This window comes from Populus nigra, chromosome 11, assembly GCF_951802175.1.
Source record: "Populus nigra chromosome 11, ddPopNigr1.1, whole genome shotgun sequence".
Classification (NCBI taxonomy): Eukaryota; Viridiplantae; Streptophyta; class Magnoliopsida; order Malpighiales; family Salicaceae; genus Populus; species Populus nigra.
Window position 1 is genome coordinate 12,800,057 of NC_084862.1, and position 16,200 is coordinate 12,816,256.

The 16,200-nt window shown below is 34.6% G+C and overlaps 1 protein-coding gene across 2 annotated transcripts; it reads right to left on the minus strand.

The window, feature by feature from the left end:
• Window positions 1-261: 261 nt before the first annotated feature.
• Window positions 262-2,556, minus strand: LOC133706160 (probable methyltransferase TCM_000331). 2 transcript variants are annotated; one of them, XM_062131632.1, is made up of 4 exons: window positions 2,344-2,556; window positions 1,551-1,958; window positions 951-1,205; window positions 262-871 (listed from the first exon to the last, which is right to left on the minus strand). In XM_062131632.1, the coding sequence occupies exons 1-4, from the start codon at window positions 2,416-2,418 to the stop codon at window positions 506-508; spliced, it is 1,104 nt and encodes a 367-aa protein (XP_061987616.1). In that variant the 5' UTR covers window positions 2,419-2,556; the 3' UTR covers window positions 262-505. The 2 variants fall into 2 exon arrangements, with proteins under 2 accessions (XP_061987616.1, XP_061987617.1); XM_062131633.1 differs by lacking the exon at window positions 2,344-2,556 and adding an exon at window positions 2,132-2,324.
• Window positions 2,557-16,200: the final 13,644 nt, after the last annotated feature.

A 16,200-nucleotide genomic window follows, 5' to 3' on the forward strand; every position in this document is an offset into this window, starting at 1 on the left:
ACACTAAGATACCAATCGCTAAAAAGCTAAGTCAAACCATATATAATTTTTCTAATATTTGAGAAAAATCATGAGATGTTTCTACATGTTACACTTGATCTTTAAATATAAATAAATTAACTTGCTGCATTAATGACAAATTAAATTATTTAATTTATTTAATCGTTTTTTAATTACAATTATGATGTATACTTGGATCAATATATTAAAAATCTAATAGATCATACATATTAAAAATTATTAGTAAGAATTAAACTTGGATGACTAATAACCAAGCATAACTTGATTATAAATAAATTTTAAAAATTAAAAATTAAAGTATAATTGATACAAAGAATTACAATTTTAAATTTTAAAAAATTAAGTAAGGTATAAAATGTATTATAATTACAATAAAATAAAATAAAATATATTCATAATGAGCCAAAAACTACTTCCATAGATAATTAGTTTATTTCTGCTTCAGAAGAATTTATTCCCTCATCATCTGCTACAGTACTGGAATCTACTCCTTCTTTGTCATTGTGAGGACTATGTTTATGTGTTTTGTCTTCTCCACGCACAGATGTTCACCTACATACTCTGCAAACCTCTTGAACAATTCATCCATTATTTCATCTCCAAAATGACTAGCCAACATCGGTTCTGCAACTGCTCTTACAATATTTGCCACATTTCGTCCACATTGGTCCTTGTCAAACACAAAATTTTTGTTGCTGATATCATCATTAGCATCCCAGTTAATAGCAAAAGTTTCTAGCTTATCAATATCGAATAATCCCTCCATTTCGATAATTTCCCTCACTTCTCCTTCGTAAGGATTATAATATGGCAGATTGAAGGTATCAATATCGGCCTCTACAACAAGTCCCTGAAACTTAAATTAATTAATCTCCATAACCAACAAGGCAAGCAACTTGCTTGATTTAAATGAAAATAAACTAATTAACCTTTGCTGCCAAGTCTAGCAGTGACTTTGCTAGCAGCTCCCAATAAAGACAGCAATCTTTGCTTCTAGGATCCTCAATACTCCTGCCGATAAATGTAATAACTACACGTCCTCCTTGTATTATTTCCTCTGAGCGTAAGCGCAGAAACAAGGAGAAATCCTTCTGGAATTGCTCTAAGTAAGCTTTAAATACATTAGGAGGACTTGCCTTTGCCATGTATATGTTCCCCTTGTTATTTGATATACCTTCTGGCACCTAATGTCATGAAAATATATGGTCAGGCTTTGCCATGTATTATGTTCACGCGTGACTAATTTAAACCACAACAGGCAACAGCACAATATTCTATAGTATTGATTCAAGCAATTGCTATTATTTATATGTATTTTGTATTTGATTCTGTAGTTATTTTAAGCTGTGATAAACGAGGTTTCAGGTATTATATTAACTCAATGGTTATAAACATCTTGTTTCTCTTCTTCTCTACCAATTTTTGTTTGTCTTTGATATTTCGCTATCTTATCTAGGCATTCCAGTTACTGGGATAAATCATTATTAAACTTAGAGATAATAATTATGAAAAAAAGACAGTAATATAACCTTAGAAAGCCAGTGTAGGCTGTAAGAGGAATGAAAGAAATGCAAACTCTTGCTTGGGAAGAGCCTGTGATAGAAAGAACCAGGTACTCCTGATATGAAACAGTGCTGTCCATACAAGTCTCCCTTTTCTTGTCCAAACTTGTCGTAGAAAAATGGCAGCGACTTGAAAACAGCATTGAAATCATTCCCTGGAAGGTCATTCAGAAACACCTGAAATTCGGGCAGTTTACAGTTCAGTTGTTGGCAAAGCTCATAAACGACGTCCATGATTTCAGAAACGAACAAGAGAGTATTGGGTCCTGAAGAGCAGCCCAAGTCTGCTAGTTTGAAGCAAGTGGGAAGGGCGGTGCTGAACATGTCCTTGATGGTATCTTCTAGGATTGGCCTAGCTTTTGATAGCACTGTTTTCTGCGAAACGAATTGTCAAACCACATCAGAATTAATCTGCAATACTAGCTTCCAGGAAAAAATAAATGCAAGAATTACTAATATATTCGGTGAGATGTGATGCCAGGAAGAAGGAAATGCATGCAGATATGGCTATTTGCTTCCTTCATATCATTAAACTTCGCTTATCTTACCTAACTTAAAAATTTAAGTTGCTACGCGAGGTCTCCTCTACTTGCAATAAAATTCTAACACTACCAAAAAGAAAGGAAAAAAAAGGCCGGTAATTTGTCTCTCTAAATGCACTAAGACATCACATTTTTATGAAATAAGGTGTTAGAGAGAGAGAGAGAGAGAGAGAGAGAGAGAGAGAGAGAGAGAGAGAGAGAGAGAGAGAGAGAGAGACTTGAAGGAATGAATTCTTGGCGTAGCTGGTTTCACCATCTCCTGGATTCATGCAAAGAACGCTTCCCACCATCATGTTTATTGGCTGTTGCTTCGGTTCTGCTATCTGCTGATTTGTTCTTAGCTCCGACTTCTTTTATAAAGTTTTCAATCATGCATGCGTGCATGAAATGTGTGGTTATAATAGTAAGATGTAAGGTTCCTACTGCTAAGCATAATCGAAACTTTCAGAGGAAATACAAAAAACGCCAAAATAGAAAGATGTAAGGTTCCTACTGCTAAGCATTTAAAGGTGTCGGTGTAGTCCTTTTCAAACACGAAACGCCACTCGGGTGCAGTGAATTTATCCGCTGTGTGATTGTTTCCTGCCTGTTGTTGAGTCTCTTGTGGGCCAACCTCCCTCCTATGCCACTTGAATAATAATAATTGAATAAGAAATAAAATAGATAAAAATAATGAATATAAAAGTTGATCAGTTAGTCTCTGTTTATCTAATTACGCTATCAATCATAACTCGATTTAACTTTTTATACATGTTTTTTTTCCTTAAACGCTGTTTTAACTTTATTAAAAAATAATGAAATATCACGTTTTAGATTTAGAGGCGACAACCGGTAAAAAACACTTTTTTAACCTCACATAAAAAATATAATATAAACTTGGATGGTAAAATTATAAATATTTTTTTAATTAATTATATATTAATAATTCTAGCCAATAAATTAAATTACATTAAAATAAATCTGATAAAATGAGTCCATAATATTATAATCAAAGAATAATCTAAATAAAATGAGAGAGATAAATAGTATGAATCAATAAATTAATGATATGGAAAAATAAAATATTTAAGAACAAAATTTCTCAATACAGAGGAATCACTAAAAGGTAGGAAGCACATATAAACCCAGTGACAACCTGGTTGTTCTCATTACAATAAGTCATGATAGATCCCTTTTGGGTTGCAAGCTAATGAGTCTAATTAGTAATTAATTAACATAAATTCAATAATGAAATAAACCCCTAAACAACGTCTAATGCGGTAAAAAAAATTCAAACTAAAAATAATTTTTAATAAATAAATAAATAAATAAAATAGAATAATAAAACATTATTCATGTTAAAATTCCTCTACGTAGCCTGAATCTCTAATTTTTCATATTTTTTACAGATTTGAGTCTTGATTCCAACATGTTGTTCTATCTCGTTTGAATGATTTATTGGGCCTACAATATATGGTTGGAAAGTTTTAAATGTCTAGTTTCTATCCTAACTTTAATCGAAGCAAAATTCCACTGGTAGCTCTAGATATGTCTTAAACAGTATACAAAGGTCTTGTTTGATATATTTGACAATATTAATTTACTAACTTTGACTCTCTGAAATATTATCTTCCCTAACTTCATTTGACCTGAAAATTTACTATAATATATTTTCATGTATCTAATATTTCTCTGTAAAATTTCAGCTTTATCCAATATACAGTTTGAAAGATATGTTTAATCTCACAAAAGTAGTCAGCAAACATTTTAAGATCAAATTTAAAACTGACTTGGTTCATATCATAAATTTAGTAAACTCGTAAAATCAAACCGAGTTTCCTGATTTTGCGCGAGTTAAGTCCGATTTTACTGGTTTTGAGTTTTAGTTCGATTTAGCACGTTAGATATATATTGACTTGTAAAATTATAAGATTTTAAGAGTTAATTCACGATTTTAACAACAATGACAACCATCATTTAAGGTTCATCGTTATCAAGGTAAGGTGGATCCCCGCCTTGATGCTTTGTACCGGTGGATCGCCGCTCTGGTGCGATCTGATGTGGCAAAATCATCTCATTCAGTTAAATGTTTTTTTCTTGAAAGATATATTAAAATAATATATTTTATTTTTTTAAAATTATTTTTAACATTAATATTTTAAAATAAAAAAATTAAACTTTAAAAAAAAAACAAAAATAAAACAATATTTATAAGCACATATATTTTTATTTTTTAAAAAATATTTTTGATATTAGCATAAAAAATGATTTTAAAATATAAAAAAATAATTTAAAATATATTTTTTTAATTTGTTTTTAAACGCAGAAATAAAACAATAATTATAGGCACGTATATGACAACTGCTGCACTGTTGTTAGGTCCCACTGCTTTATGCGTGTCAAATCAACGTATAATCTGATGACTAAAGAATAAAGGATTCTCATACCTGTACTATTGATTTCAGTGGATCTCTCTCCCATGAATATAAAAATAATGATGTGTTTTTTTTATTAACAAAAATGATGAGCATGTGAAAATAATAATTGCTTGTGAAAATGATGTGTATGTATTTTTTATTAACAAAACATCTAAAAGAGATGGGTAAGTTTCACTCTTTATATAACAATGAACCAGCTGATTTTTTTTTTTATCTAAACCCTTTAATTACAGCCTAATTAGATCTAGAGAATTAAAATGTAAAATATCTAGAAAATATATGCTCATCAAATATTAGCAATAAATTTTATTTTTATCTGAAATTTTATTTTTATTTTTTATTCATTGAGTTAAGAGAGATGAAAGAGAAATTTGCTTGAAACGACGAGGAAAGAGAAAATAATCGGTTGAAATTAATTCTGATTACAAAAAAAATTGATTTTGATGTCAACGAATTCTATTTGACGAGATAAGTTTCATTGTGGAGTTCTTTGGCCTTAACCTTGCTTGAAATGGTAGATCTCGGCTTGAAAAGTTTTATCAATTCAAATTGATTTTTAGTGGCCATGGCAGAACATAAGCAGATGAAGATAGGGATGCTGTAGTGGGGGAGGGAGCTGGCACCGCCAGTGCTGCAGAAGAAGTAGCGGGCGGCTGTGATGAGGAGTCCATTGCAAAGAGAAAGAAGAGGAAGTGTTTTAGTTTATTTAAGGTTCTGATACCAAGTTGGGAATAATAGAATGACTTAGGTTTAGTCTTAGCCAACCTTTTCTATTTATATATATGTGGCAGAAAACAACATTAACCGTAGGAATCATAACATTGGAATAATCCAATATTAATTCCTATTCAGATATATACATGATATACATTCTATAATAAATTATAAAATTTATTATTATTATTATTATTATTATTATCATTAATAAATTTTAAAAAATTATTATTATTATCGTTGAAAATCCATAATTTTTTTTGAAAGATTAAAAAAATAAAAATTTTGACAGATAAGTTAAATATTATCATTAATATTATTAATATTATTATTGGGTTTGACGTTGCAGTCAGACTCAACGCTCCTGCGTCTTACGTTACAGCTAAACCCAATACTTTTGGGTCTTAGATTTTTATGATTTTTTTATTAAAATAAAAAGTGAGTTGGTGGCGTAGCGCGGGTCACCTAACTAGTCTATTCTATTGAGACTCTGGTCTTCAATTGAAATCGGATGAATCCAAGTTTTTTTTTAATTAAAAAAATAAACAAAACTAGAACAAAAATGTTTTATTTAAAAAGAGAATTTTCATGCATGCACACTGTTTTTATTCATTATGAGCCAAAACTACTTCCATAGATAATTACTTTATTTCTGCTTCAGAAGAATTTATTCGCTCGTCATCTGCTACACTGGAATCTACTCCTTCTTTGTCATTGTGAGGACTATTTTTATGTGTTTTGTCTTCTCCACGCACAGATGTTCACCTACATACTCTGCGTACCTCTTGAACAATTCATCCGTTATATCTGTTGACATAATTTTAAGTACCTGAAATTAAACAAGCACATGTATATAAATATATAATTTTATTAAATATATCAATGGATACAATCTCTATGTAATATATTCTTTCAAAAAGAATATGACAATCCTCTGATTCTTCCCTTAGATTTGATATATGACGATTTGATTTATTTGAGTAATCAAGCCAAGATTTGTGCTTTGCAAGAACGTGAATTTGAGCATGTATTGCGAAGCGAGATTTGGTGATTTGATGCTTTGAAGAGTATCTTTAATATGTCTTCAAAGTGTTGTTGAAGAACTCTTATGGGGCGTTTAGGCTTGATCCAACAAAGTTTCGTTCTTTGTAAACTTCAAGCGTAGATGAAGGAGGCTTGAGAACTCTTTGAGAGAGAGCTTCCTTGCTTGAAGAGAGAGAGAGAAAGAGCTTCCTTACTTGAAGAGCTTGTCTTGAAGAGAATTTGTATCCTTGGAAATCCACCTCCTTTAGGTTGAGGCTCTCTATTTATAGAGATATGTAGGGGCTCTTAGGTCCTTTTCCAATGTCACATGGCATAATTTTATTGGTTGATATTTATTGACGGGATCTTGCATTTATGAAGAGATATATGATGAGATCTTATATTTATGACAAGATATCTTGAATATCTCATCCCAAGTATCAACTTTTCATTGGCCAATAAATATATGAAGGCTTATTTATTTTCCATGTCATTTATTTCAATTTTATTTTATCCTTTCTTTTAAAGAATAAAATAACACATGTCGAAATTTGATTGGTAGAAAATTTGTATTTCTACATATGCCTCCTCGAGACAAGTTCACTTACTTTTCAAAACAAGTGGGCATGTCTCGAAAAATATGATTGAAAAGGTTCTATATTTTTTATTAAAATTTGATTTGACCATATTATATTTTCACAACAAGCAAATAAATCTTTTTGTGAAAATAAAATATGATAGTCAAAATTGGAAATTTATAGACCAATCTTGATTGAACTTTATCAAACTAAATGATAGAATATCCAAGTTCAATACATCATTTGAAACTGTTGCATATTCAGGACCAAGCAAAATTTATCTTTATACTCGCATAGCGACCAACCCTTTGACCGGGCTGCAGGAACTTTTTTTTTTTTTTTTCACTGAAAGTGATCACTTTAACTTCTTGTTTTAGAGATCTTATTGTGCTGAATCCAACGACGCAATCCATTCGTGATTCCGACGAACGGTTAGCAAGTTATGAATTATAAAAGTTGCAACTCCCTTTTCTCATTGCCTTGGGAACCGTGCCCTCCATCCTTTATTAATTTCAACATTTTCCTGAAAGAATGTCCAGAGAGCAAATAACTTCTTCACGTAAATTGCTTCTTAATTGACTTTCTTTCCTGAATTAATTGATTGGAGTGAATCAACTGCTTGGACAAAGCAATAAACCCTCTAATACTGGTAGCTTGACTTCGCTTAATTGACCCTTTTTTTTTTCCTGAATGAATTGTTCAACGTGAATGAATTATTAAGAAAGAGAACAAAACAATTTCCTGTACTGGAAGCCGACTTTGCTCTCACAGAATAAGAAAGATTTTTTTAGATTAGGAAAGAATCACTGAAGCGGCTATAAAAGAGCATTACATTGCTCTTTTCCTGTTACCAACCACGCAGCCCTCCCTGTTGTTCTTTTATTAACCGCGTAGCATCAACCTGGCAACCAAACATCTCGCTTCAAAAATCAATATCAAACTCTTTGGCTGCTTTGTGAAGATTGTCAAGTGTCTGTCAGCATCTACGGGCAGAATTGGTCCGCCAAAGGTCAAGCAAAACAATGTCGGGTCAAGTGACTGCTTTGTGATATCATTAAACCAAGTGTGGTACTGCTCAAGTTTGAATTTAATTAACGGTGCAGCCTCAACCTAGCAATACTTCTGTTTCTTCACTAACAGTGCAGCCTCCACACAGCAGTCCTGGTATGCATGTACCCATTCCTTCTCTTGTTTTATTACAACTGCACCTCTTTTTTTTTTTTTGTAAGTATGCAGGATATAATTCTGAGTTGTAGACAGATTCAAAAGCCTATAGAATTGGATGTATTCGTCTGTTGTAGATAGATTCCACATGATTTATATGCAGAACCTCATCAAATATTGAAGTTTGGATGTGATACAGATTCCACTTAATCATTCTTCTCACTGTTGTCAGCATTGCAAAACCTTAACTTGGATGTCCATTATGCTTACAAACCAATCGGAGCAGATTTTCAACTTTGCTGTTTCAGCCTGTGAACTGGTTTCATTCACGTAGTTTCTCAAGCTTTATGTGTGAATTTACATGATCTTCGAACCAGTGGTCCAGAATTGCAAATTCCTTGTTCATCAGGCATATTCATGGTTGAAGTTGCTGTAAGGGATTCAACATCCTTGACACCAGTGCTCCCTAATCACTGCTGCCATAAATTATGATGTATTCTCAGCCCTGAATTGATAGCTCATGTGGTGTTCTCTCAGCTCTGGTTTATTTCTGCAAACATTGCAAGTTCAAGGCGAGTTCTCCCATTGCTCTAGAATTCATCAGACATGAGCGCCGAAGCAATTCTACCATCTCAGCCTTATAAATAAAAGAGCTTCCGCAAGTGTTTTTTTTTTCTTCTCGTTTGCATCAGAAATCAAACGTTGTTTGCGCGCCTAGTCTTATAAATTCTTCCTGCAGCTTTTCAATGTTGAGGAAGAACATATTGTTGACATGTGTGTGTTAACCAAAAGCAACCTTTTCTGCTTCTGCAACTGCATGATCGATGGCGCAAACTTGTTATTGAAATAGACTTGACTAAGCCTGATTGAGTTATTGGTGAGCCCGCCTGTTTCCATTAATTAACATCTATTCTTATTGCAGGGTTGCAGGTTTCTTTGGGTGATCTGAATTCTCTTGCCGTAATACTTCACAAGCCTTGGTGCTTGACGAGTTGTTTCTTAAGGGTCACGGTTGCTGTTTTTAACACGTCATCAATTTTGGCAAGTCATAAATTTCTTAACATTGGAGCATCACTTTTCTTTAGCTCTTGATCAAGGTAAGTTCTTATTCTCTCCCTTTTTATCATTAGATTTTTTTTTCTTAGGACATATAAATATCATGCGATTTATAATCTTGTCCCCCCTCTCTTCTTTCAAATATGCATCTAATTCACGCATTTTTATGTCTCCCTTTTCTTTTTAGATGGTGCTTTTCAGGAATTCTTCTTCTTCCACTAAAAGATTCTTAGTAATTGATGAGAAGTATCGTCGGACAAGCCTTCGTGTATATGAACCTGCCATTGGTCCATTTGCTAAGAAGCGGTCTTCTGAAAGCATCAAGCATTTGACTTCTTGGTCGTTGGAGACTTCTTATGAACTTTATGGTCATGGTGGTTTGCCTCAATCAGTTTTACAACTTCAATCCTCTTTTCCACATTCAACAACTTTTCTAGCTGATCTGCCGTTATTAGACTATCGTAAACGTGATGGAAATGCTACTTGCAAGGATTATTTCCCAATCTCTGATGCACTTGAGTATACTCCCAAGTATTGGGAATGGATAGAAGATATTTTGAAACATTACGAGCCAATCCTCGAGAGGGCACATATTCGAGACATTATTTTTGCATCCTTTTTTACATATGACTAGCAGATGAATGTTATCCTTTCTTTCTATAACCATTGGAATCCTGCTACCAACACGTTATCTACCCCGAATGGCGAGGATTCTGTATCCCTTTGGGAGTTAAAATCATGTAGCGGCCTTCCTATTTTTTGGTACTTTTTATGATGAAGTCATCCATTCTGTTGGTGAACTTAATGAAGCTGACAAGAAAGGACGTTCTTTTCTTCCAAAGATCTGCAAGTACCTATTCATCGCCTTTCATAAAGAATGTCAGACCATTGATGGTGACCATGTAATGACCCTTCAAGATTGGGTAGATTTTTGGTTTCGAGATGATTTGAGATACAAGGTACCCTTTTCTATAGGTAAGTCTAGCGGATCCAATAAGACTACCTATCCATTTGGCACCCATCAAACAACCATTAGTCCTGCCAAGTTAGTTGGGATGACAAAATATGTCGGCGTGGGGTTGGCGAAACATTTCAATGAATCTCAAGCTAATGCTCTTTTCAGAGATCCCAAGAGAGTCATATTTCCTGCATTACTTCCCCTGGCCAAAGTTATGGTCTTGTGTGATGATGGCAACTTATCAGTCCTCAAGAGTGACTACTTTATGTGTATTCGATCTGGCTATCTGACTCTTCGTTATGATGATACTTTTATTATTGAGTCTTACTGTCCTGATAGATTCAGTAGACAATTTGGGTTTTGCCAACATGTTCCCCGTGACTTTAAAGGGAGAACTGGAGTTCCAACCTTGGAGGATGTATCCCAACTTTGGCATAGTTTTACCAAACTCAACACTCATTCTCAGTGCAAGCTTCCGTTGCCCCCAAGTGATAAACTTCCTTTGGTGACTAAACGTTACATGGACTAGTGGACTCCGAAGTGGTCCAAAGTTTGTTCTCCAGAGGTGAAGATCATTCTAAAAAATCCTGCTAATGTTTCCATAGTATCTCGAAGGACAAAAGAAAAGAAGAATGACCCTCTCTTAACAAAAAAAAAAAAGATTTTCTCCTACCTATAAAAGAGAAAGCGGACAGTTGATGTTGATTTAGGCAAGGAAGATGGTACTAAAACATCTGCCCACATAAGGAAGACACCACTTGTGATTCCTAGTGTGAAGAGAGTGAGTACTTCAAAAGATCATCTCAATAAGAAATCCTCTAACTCCTCAGAGGCAAAGGAAAGAAGTGCATAATCCTTTTCTCCATAATTGGTAAATAAATACTTGTCCCTTTTTTATGTGCCTTATTAATTCCCTTTTTTTTTTTAATTGAGATGCTCATAAGGATATGCATGTAGCAGGAGAAAGAAGACAATTTTGAAGCAATCTTAAATGTTGAGGACAGTGAGCATGAAAACAGTGATCATCATTGGAAACGTTTAAAACGTACCAAGAAAGTGTTCAATCCTTGCGGCTCGGGTTTTATTCATGGAGTCCCTAGTGCATCAATCATGTCAGACAATATTGATGAACTGGTTTGACAATTATTTTTTTCAATTCATGTTACTTGTCATATATTAACCCCTCTTTTTTTTTGTTCTTTGTTTCAGCTTGGTCAACAAGACCTGGGGAATGACTTTGATATGTATATTGGGCCAGAAATGAGTGTTGCTTCTGTTGCTAGCCCTAACCCTTTCAATATTTTAGCTGCTGGGATTGGAAACTCTCATCCTTCATTTAGTTTACCACATGAGCAGCCTAATCCACCTCCGCCGATCTTTAATATAGTGACCAACTTGTATAATCTTGGACCTAGCCTTTGAGCCTTCAGGAGTTACTAGGTATTGTGTTGATGATATAATAGGAGAGATAAGATCTGAATTTGCTATCAAGTTTTGGGAGAGCATCAGAAATAAGATTGTTCGTACACCGATCCATTATATTTCCTAACCTGGCTGGTGAAGTTGAGAAGATCCTCCACTCCATTAAAGATATAAAGGTTGATTGCTCCTCTATCAGAAGAATGGTGACTGAGGTGATTGAGGATGCTAAAAAGTTTATTCACTTAGAGTCTTCATTATCTCCTATGATGACATCAGAGCAACGAGCCTTAGATGTTGGAAAGCTTGAAGTGCAACTTAAAGATTCAGAAGCTTTTAAAGACGAGGCATCTAGATCCATTTCCACCACTCATGTTGAGATAACAAAAATAGTGGAACAATTAATGGAGCTGCAGAGTAAGAAGACTGAGTTAGAGTCATCTCTCAAGGCGTGTGATGAAAAGCTTTCTGAGAGGAAAATCATCACCTCCGACATTCGAGCAGAGATCACCACACTATCCTCTTCCCCTGTGATAAGTGAAACTGACGCAACCATTCTTCAAAAATTGAAAGGATTGTTGGAGACCAAACAAAAGGAGTTAGAAGGACATAGCTAGAAACCGTAGTATGATAATGGTTTCTTATGCTTTGGAATTTTTTTGTTTTGGTAACACCAGCTTGTGACTTTCTGTTGAGGCTACATACTTTATGTAATATAATTCTTCTTTCTATTAATAAAGTCTATATTTTGCCTTCACTTGTGTCTTGTTACCTGGATTTCCATGTTATGATTGTGTTTTGAGGTTTATTTATCCCTCTTTTTCCATGTGAACAATCATATTGGCTCAAACAGCTTTTAAAGGATGATATGCGACTGTACTTAGAATAAATTCTAAGTTGCCTACGTACGTTCATGGATAAAGGATCAAGTCACAACGTAGTTCAAAACATTTTTTTTTTGTCGAAGACTTTTTTTTTTTCATGACTGTACTTAGAATGAATTCTGAGTAGCCTACGTACCTTTGTGGATAAAGGATCAAGTCATAACGTAGTTTAATTTTGTTTTTTTTGTGCCTTTCACAGTTTTAGCTTGTGCGGGCCAGGAGCTACATCAGATTTCAAGCATAGTGTCTTTTCAAGAATTTGTCGTTGATAGGCCCAATCCTCAATCCATTCTCATCGACAATTTTGTAAGCTCCATTGGTGTAGACTTCTTGAACCACATAAGAGCCATTCCATTTAGAGAGGAATTTGCTGCCCATGTGTTTTGACATGATTATTGGGCGTCGTACTGTCAAGACAAGATCTCCTTCTTGGAATGAGCGTGGTCGCACCTTCTTGTTGAAAGTCCTACAAAGTCGTGCTTGATAACATTCTAATCGCTGTTGTGCGTCAAGACGTTTTTCATCTAAAGCTTCAAGCTCTTCAAGGCGTAGACGAACATTGTCTTCATTGGAAAGTCCTTCTTGGATTGCGATTCTCAAAGATGGAATTTGACATTCTAGTGGAAGAACAACTTCGACCTCGTATACCAAGGAATATGGAGTAGCTTGAGTTGGTGTTTAGAATGTAGTACGATAAGCCCATAACGCCTCCCTAATTCTCTCATGCCAGTCTTTCTTCAAGGGATTCACCACCTTCTTGAGAATGTTGCATAAAGTCTTGTTAAAGGCTTCTTCCAAACCATTAGCCAGAGCATTGTACATAGAAGAGTTATGTTGTTTGAAGCTGAATTGTGCACACAACTTGTTCATGGTTGTATTGTAGAATTCCTTTCCATTATCGGTTATGATGTATCTTGGTACCCCATAACGGTAAATGATGTTTGTTCGAATGAAGTTTACAACTGTCTCTTTTGTTGCTACCCAATTTTTGACCCATATTTTGATAAATTTTCAAATAAAATAATAAATAAAAAAATAATAATAAGGGTTTACATGTGGCGATAACATAAAGCATCAAGGCTAATATCAAGGAAGCAATATGTCAAGGAGATAATTACTGAATCATATATAATTATTGCAATATAAAATACCATAGATATATGATTTGATTCGTGCTGGTTATGGAAAATAATCAATGCAATATAAAATACTATATATATGGGATTTGTTGGTGATGGTTATAGAAGACAATCTCTGCAATAATTATTGCAGTATTTCCTTAAATAACACACATGTAGAGATTTTCTATATAAATGAATCAATGCTAATATCAAGGAAGCAATATGTCAAGGAGATAATTATGAATCATATATAATTACTGCAATATAAAATACCACATATATATATATATATATGATTTGATTCGTGCTTGGTTATGGAAAATAATCATACCATAGATATATGATTTGATTCGTGCTGGTTATGGAAAATAATCACTGCAATATAAAATACCATATATATAGGATTTGTTGGTGCTGGTTATAGAAAACAATCTCTGCAATAATTATTGTAATATTTCCTTGAATAGCACGTGTAGAGATTTTCTATATAAATAAACCTCCAGCCATAATAATGAGGGGGGAGAAAAATATTGAGAATGGGGTAATTTTTCAGAAAAGAGAGAAAACACAAAGAAAAACCTAAACCTATCATCTCTAGCAAAGAAGCCGTAGCCCTCCCCCCTTCTCATCTTTTTAAAAAAACGAAGCAGCCACCCCCCTGATTTTAAAAAGAAAACAGAGATCTCTCTCTCTGGCCGGACACTGTCCCCTCTCCCTCTCATCAACATAGACCTTTTGCCCTGCTGGTCTCCGCTCACTCTGCTCTCTTGAGGACACGACGTCCCTCAGCCGCATCCGTAAGGCTGCAAGAATGTTTCTCACCCTGGATGAGAAGAACCAACACTGAATTTTCGAAGGTGAAGCCTTTCTCCGCAGGATGAACAGGTTTGACTCCCAGAAACACATTGATTTTTCTCTCATAAGTCCACTTGGAGGTGGCGGTCCTGGAAGAGTGAAGAGAAAGAATCAGAAGGCTATTGCCTAGTGGATGCTTGAGGCGAGAAGGCAGAAGCTCTGTCCATCGGCTTGCACATCATCTTCTACATTTAAAACAGGCCATATCAGCAGGTATGAGCCTCAGTTTTTTTCTTCTTTGCCGTATGTATATTTGGGGTTTGTTGTTCGTTCTTTTCAAGAACTTGTTTCTGTTTTCTTTAAAACGAGGTAGCTGCCATTTATTTCTTTAGTCTTAGTCTTTAACATACGGGGAATAGAGCATGCTGCCCAGGTTCTTCTCCTTTCGCATGAAATTAGTATGGCTGCACTGCATCAGTTTTTTTTAGCTCAAACTTTGGTGTCAGAACCTTGGCCCCCTTTGCGCATACAGAAGTATTCATTTTCCAGTTATAGCATTTTAAGTTAGTTGGCTTTTGAATGGGTTTTTATGAGTTGTTTTAAGTTTTTTTGTAAATCTTATAATATATATGATGGCTTGCTATTTTTTATCGTAATGTTTGCATTAAATTGCGATGCTTGTGATTTGGACCGAATACAAAAAATATTTTTTTGTGTGTTGCATACGGCCAATACTCTAACATGTTTTGAACGTTCTTTTTATATAAAAAATATTGGAAGTTTCGAAAATGTGTTTTCGCATGGATTTCTTAAACACAACAAAAAATTATTTCCTTGCATTTCTGGATTTTACAACATGTTTGTAAAACTCCAAAGGGTATTGGCCAATATTCCAAAAAATATAAAAATCTTATTTTTGGGGGGAATTAATCTATTATTCACCGTTAATGTTTGGATAAAGAAACCCCAAAGGGATGAATATCCAAAATATTATTGGGAATAACTTGTTATTATTCACCGTTAATGTTTGGATAAAGAAACCCCAAATGGATGAATATCCAAAATATTATTGGGAATAATTTGTTATTATTCGCTGTTAATGTTTGGATAAAGAAACCCAAAGTGGTTAATATCCAAAATATTTTTTTAGGAATAATAAGTCATTACACATCCTTGAAAGAAGCCTTGATTGTAATCGAGGGCATTTCAATTTTTTTTACTCCGCGGTTTACGAGCTGTAAGAGTATGAAATACTAAGGGAAAAATGAGCTTTTAAAGCACATGAAATCTCCTTGGATTTCTATCTTAATAAATTTAGTTTGAATCAAACCTAGGAAAATTGATGGGATTAGAAAACACCAACACCATAGCAATTATAAGACAAACCAAATTAACACCAAGCAGCTTACCTTAGGTAGGGCGTACTAGGGGTGCTAATACCTTCCCTTTACGCAACCAGTCCCTTGCCTTAGAATCTCTGAAAGACCAGTTAGGTTTCCTAGTGACCATAATACTAGGTGGCGACTCCCTTTATCCACAATAAACAAACAAAGATCCCGAAATCAATCGATGGTCGCCGCGACGCCGCGCTCCGCCGCGAGGGTGCGACATCTTTCTTGACCTCTTTTAATGCTGCAGCTTCTGCCCACTTTGAGAAGTAATCTGTTGCAACCAATATGTAAAGATGCCCCTCGGAGCTTTTCGGCAATGGTCCTACCACATCAAGTCCCCAAGCATCGAAGGGCCTAGAGGTAACTGTCGGGTGTAAAGGCTCGGGTGGCTGATGGATAAAATTAGCATGCAATTGACAACTTTGACATTTTCTAGCATAGTCTATGCAATCCTTCACCATTGTTGGCCAGTAATATCCCATTCTTTTGATCTGGAAGTGAAGTTTAGGGCCTGATTGGTGTGCTCCATAGATCCCTGAGTGAGTTTCCTCTAGT

Bases quoted from the DNA above. Each gene is read 5' to 3' on its own strand.
- LOC133706160 (XM_062131632.1), bottom strand. From the start codon at position 2,418: ATGATGGTGGGAAGCGTTCTTTGCATGAATCCAGGAGATGGTGAAACC. The intron at 1,959-2,343 runs GTCTCTCTCTCT...TTCGTTTCGCAG, and splicing joins CCAAGAATTCATTCCTTCAA to AAAACAGTGCTATCAAAAGC. The intron at 1,206-1,550 runs GTTATATTACTG...TCATGACATTAG, and splicing joins GCCTACACTGGCTTTCTAAG to GTGCCAGAAGGTATATCAAA.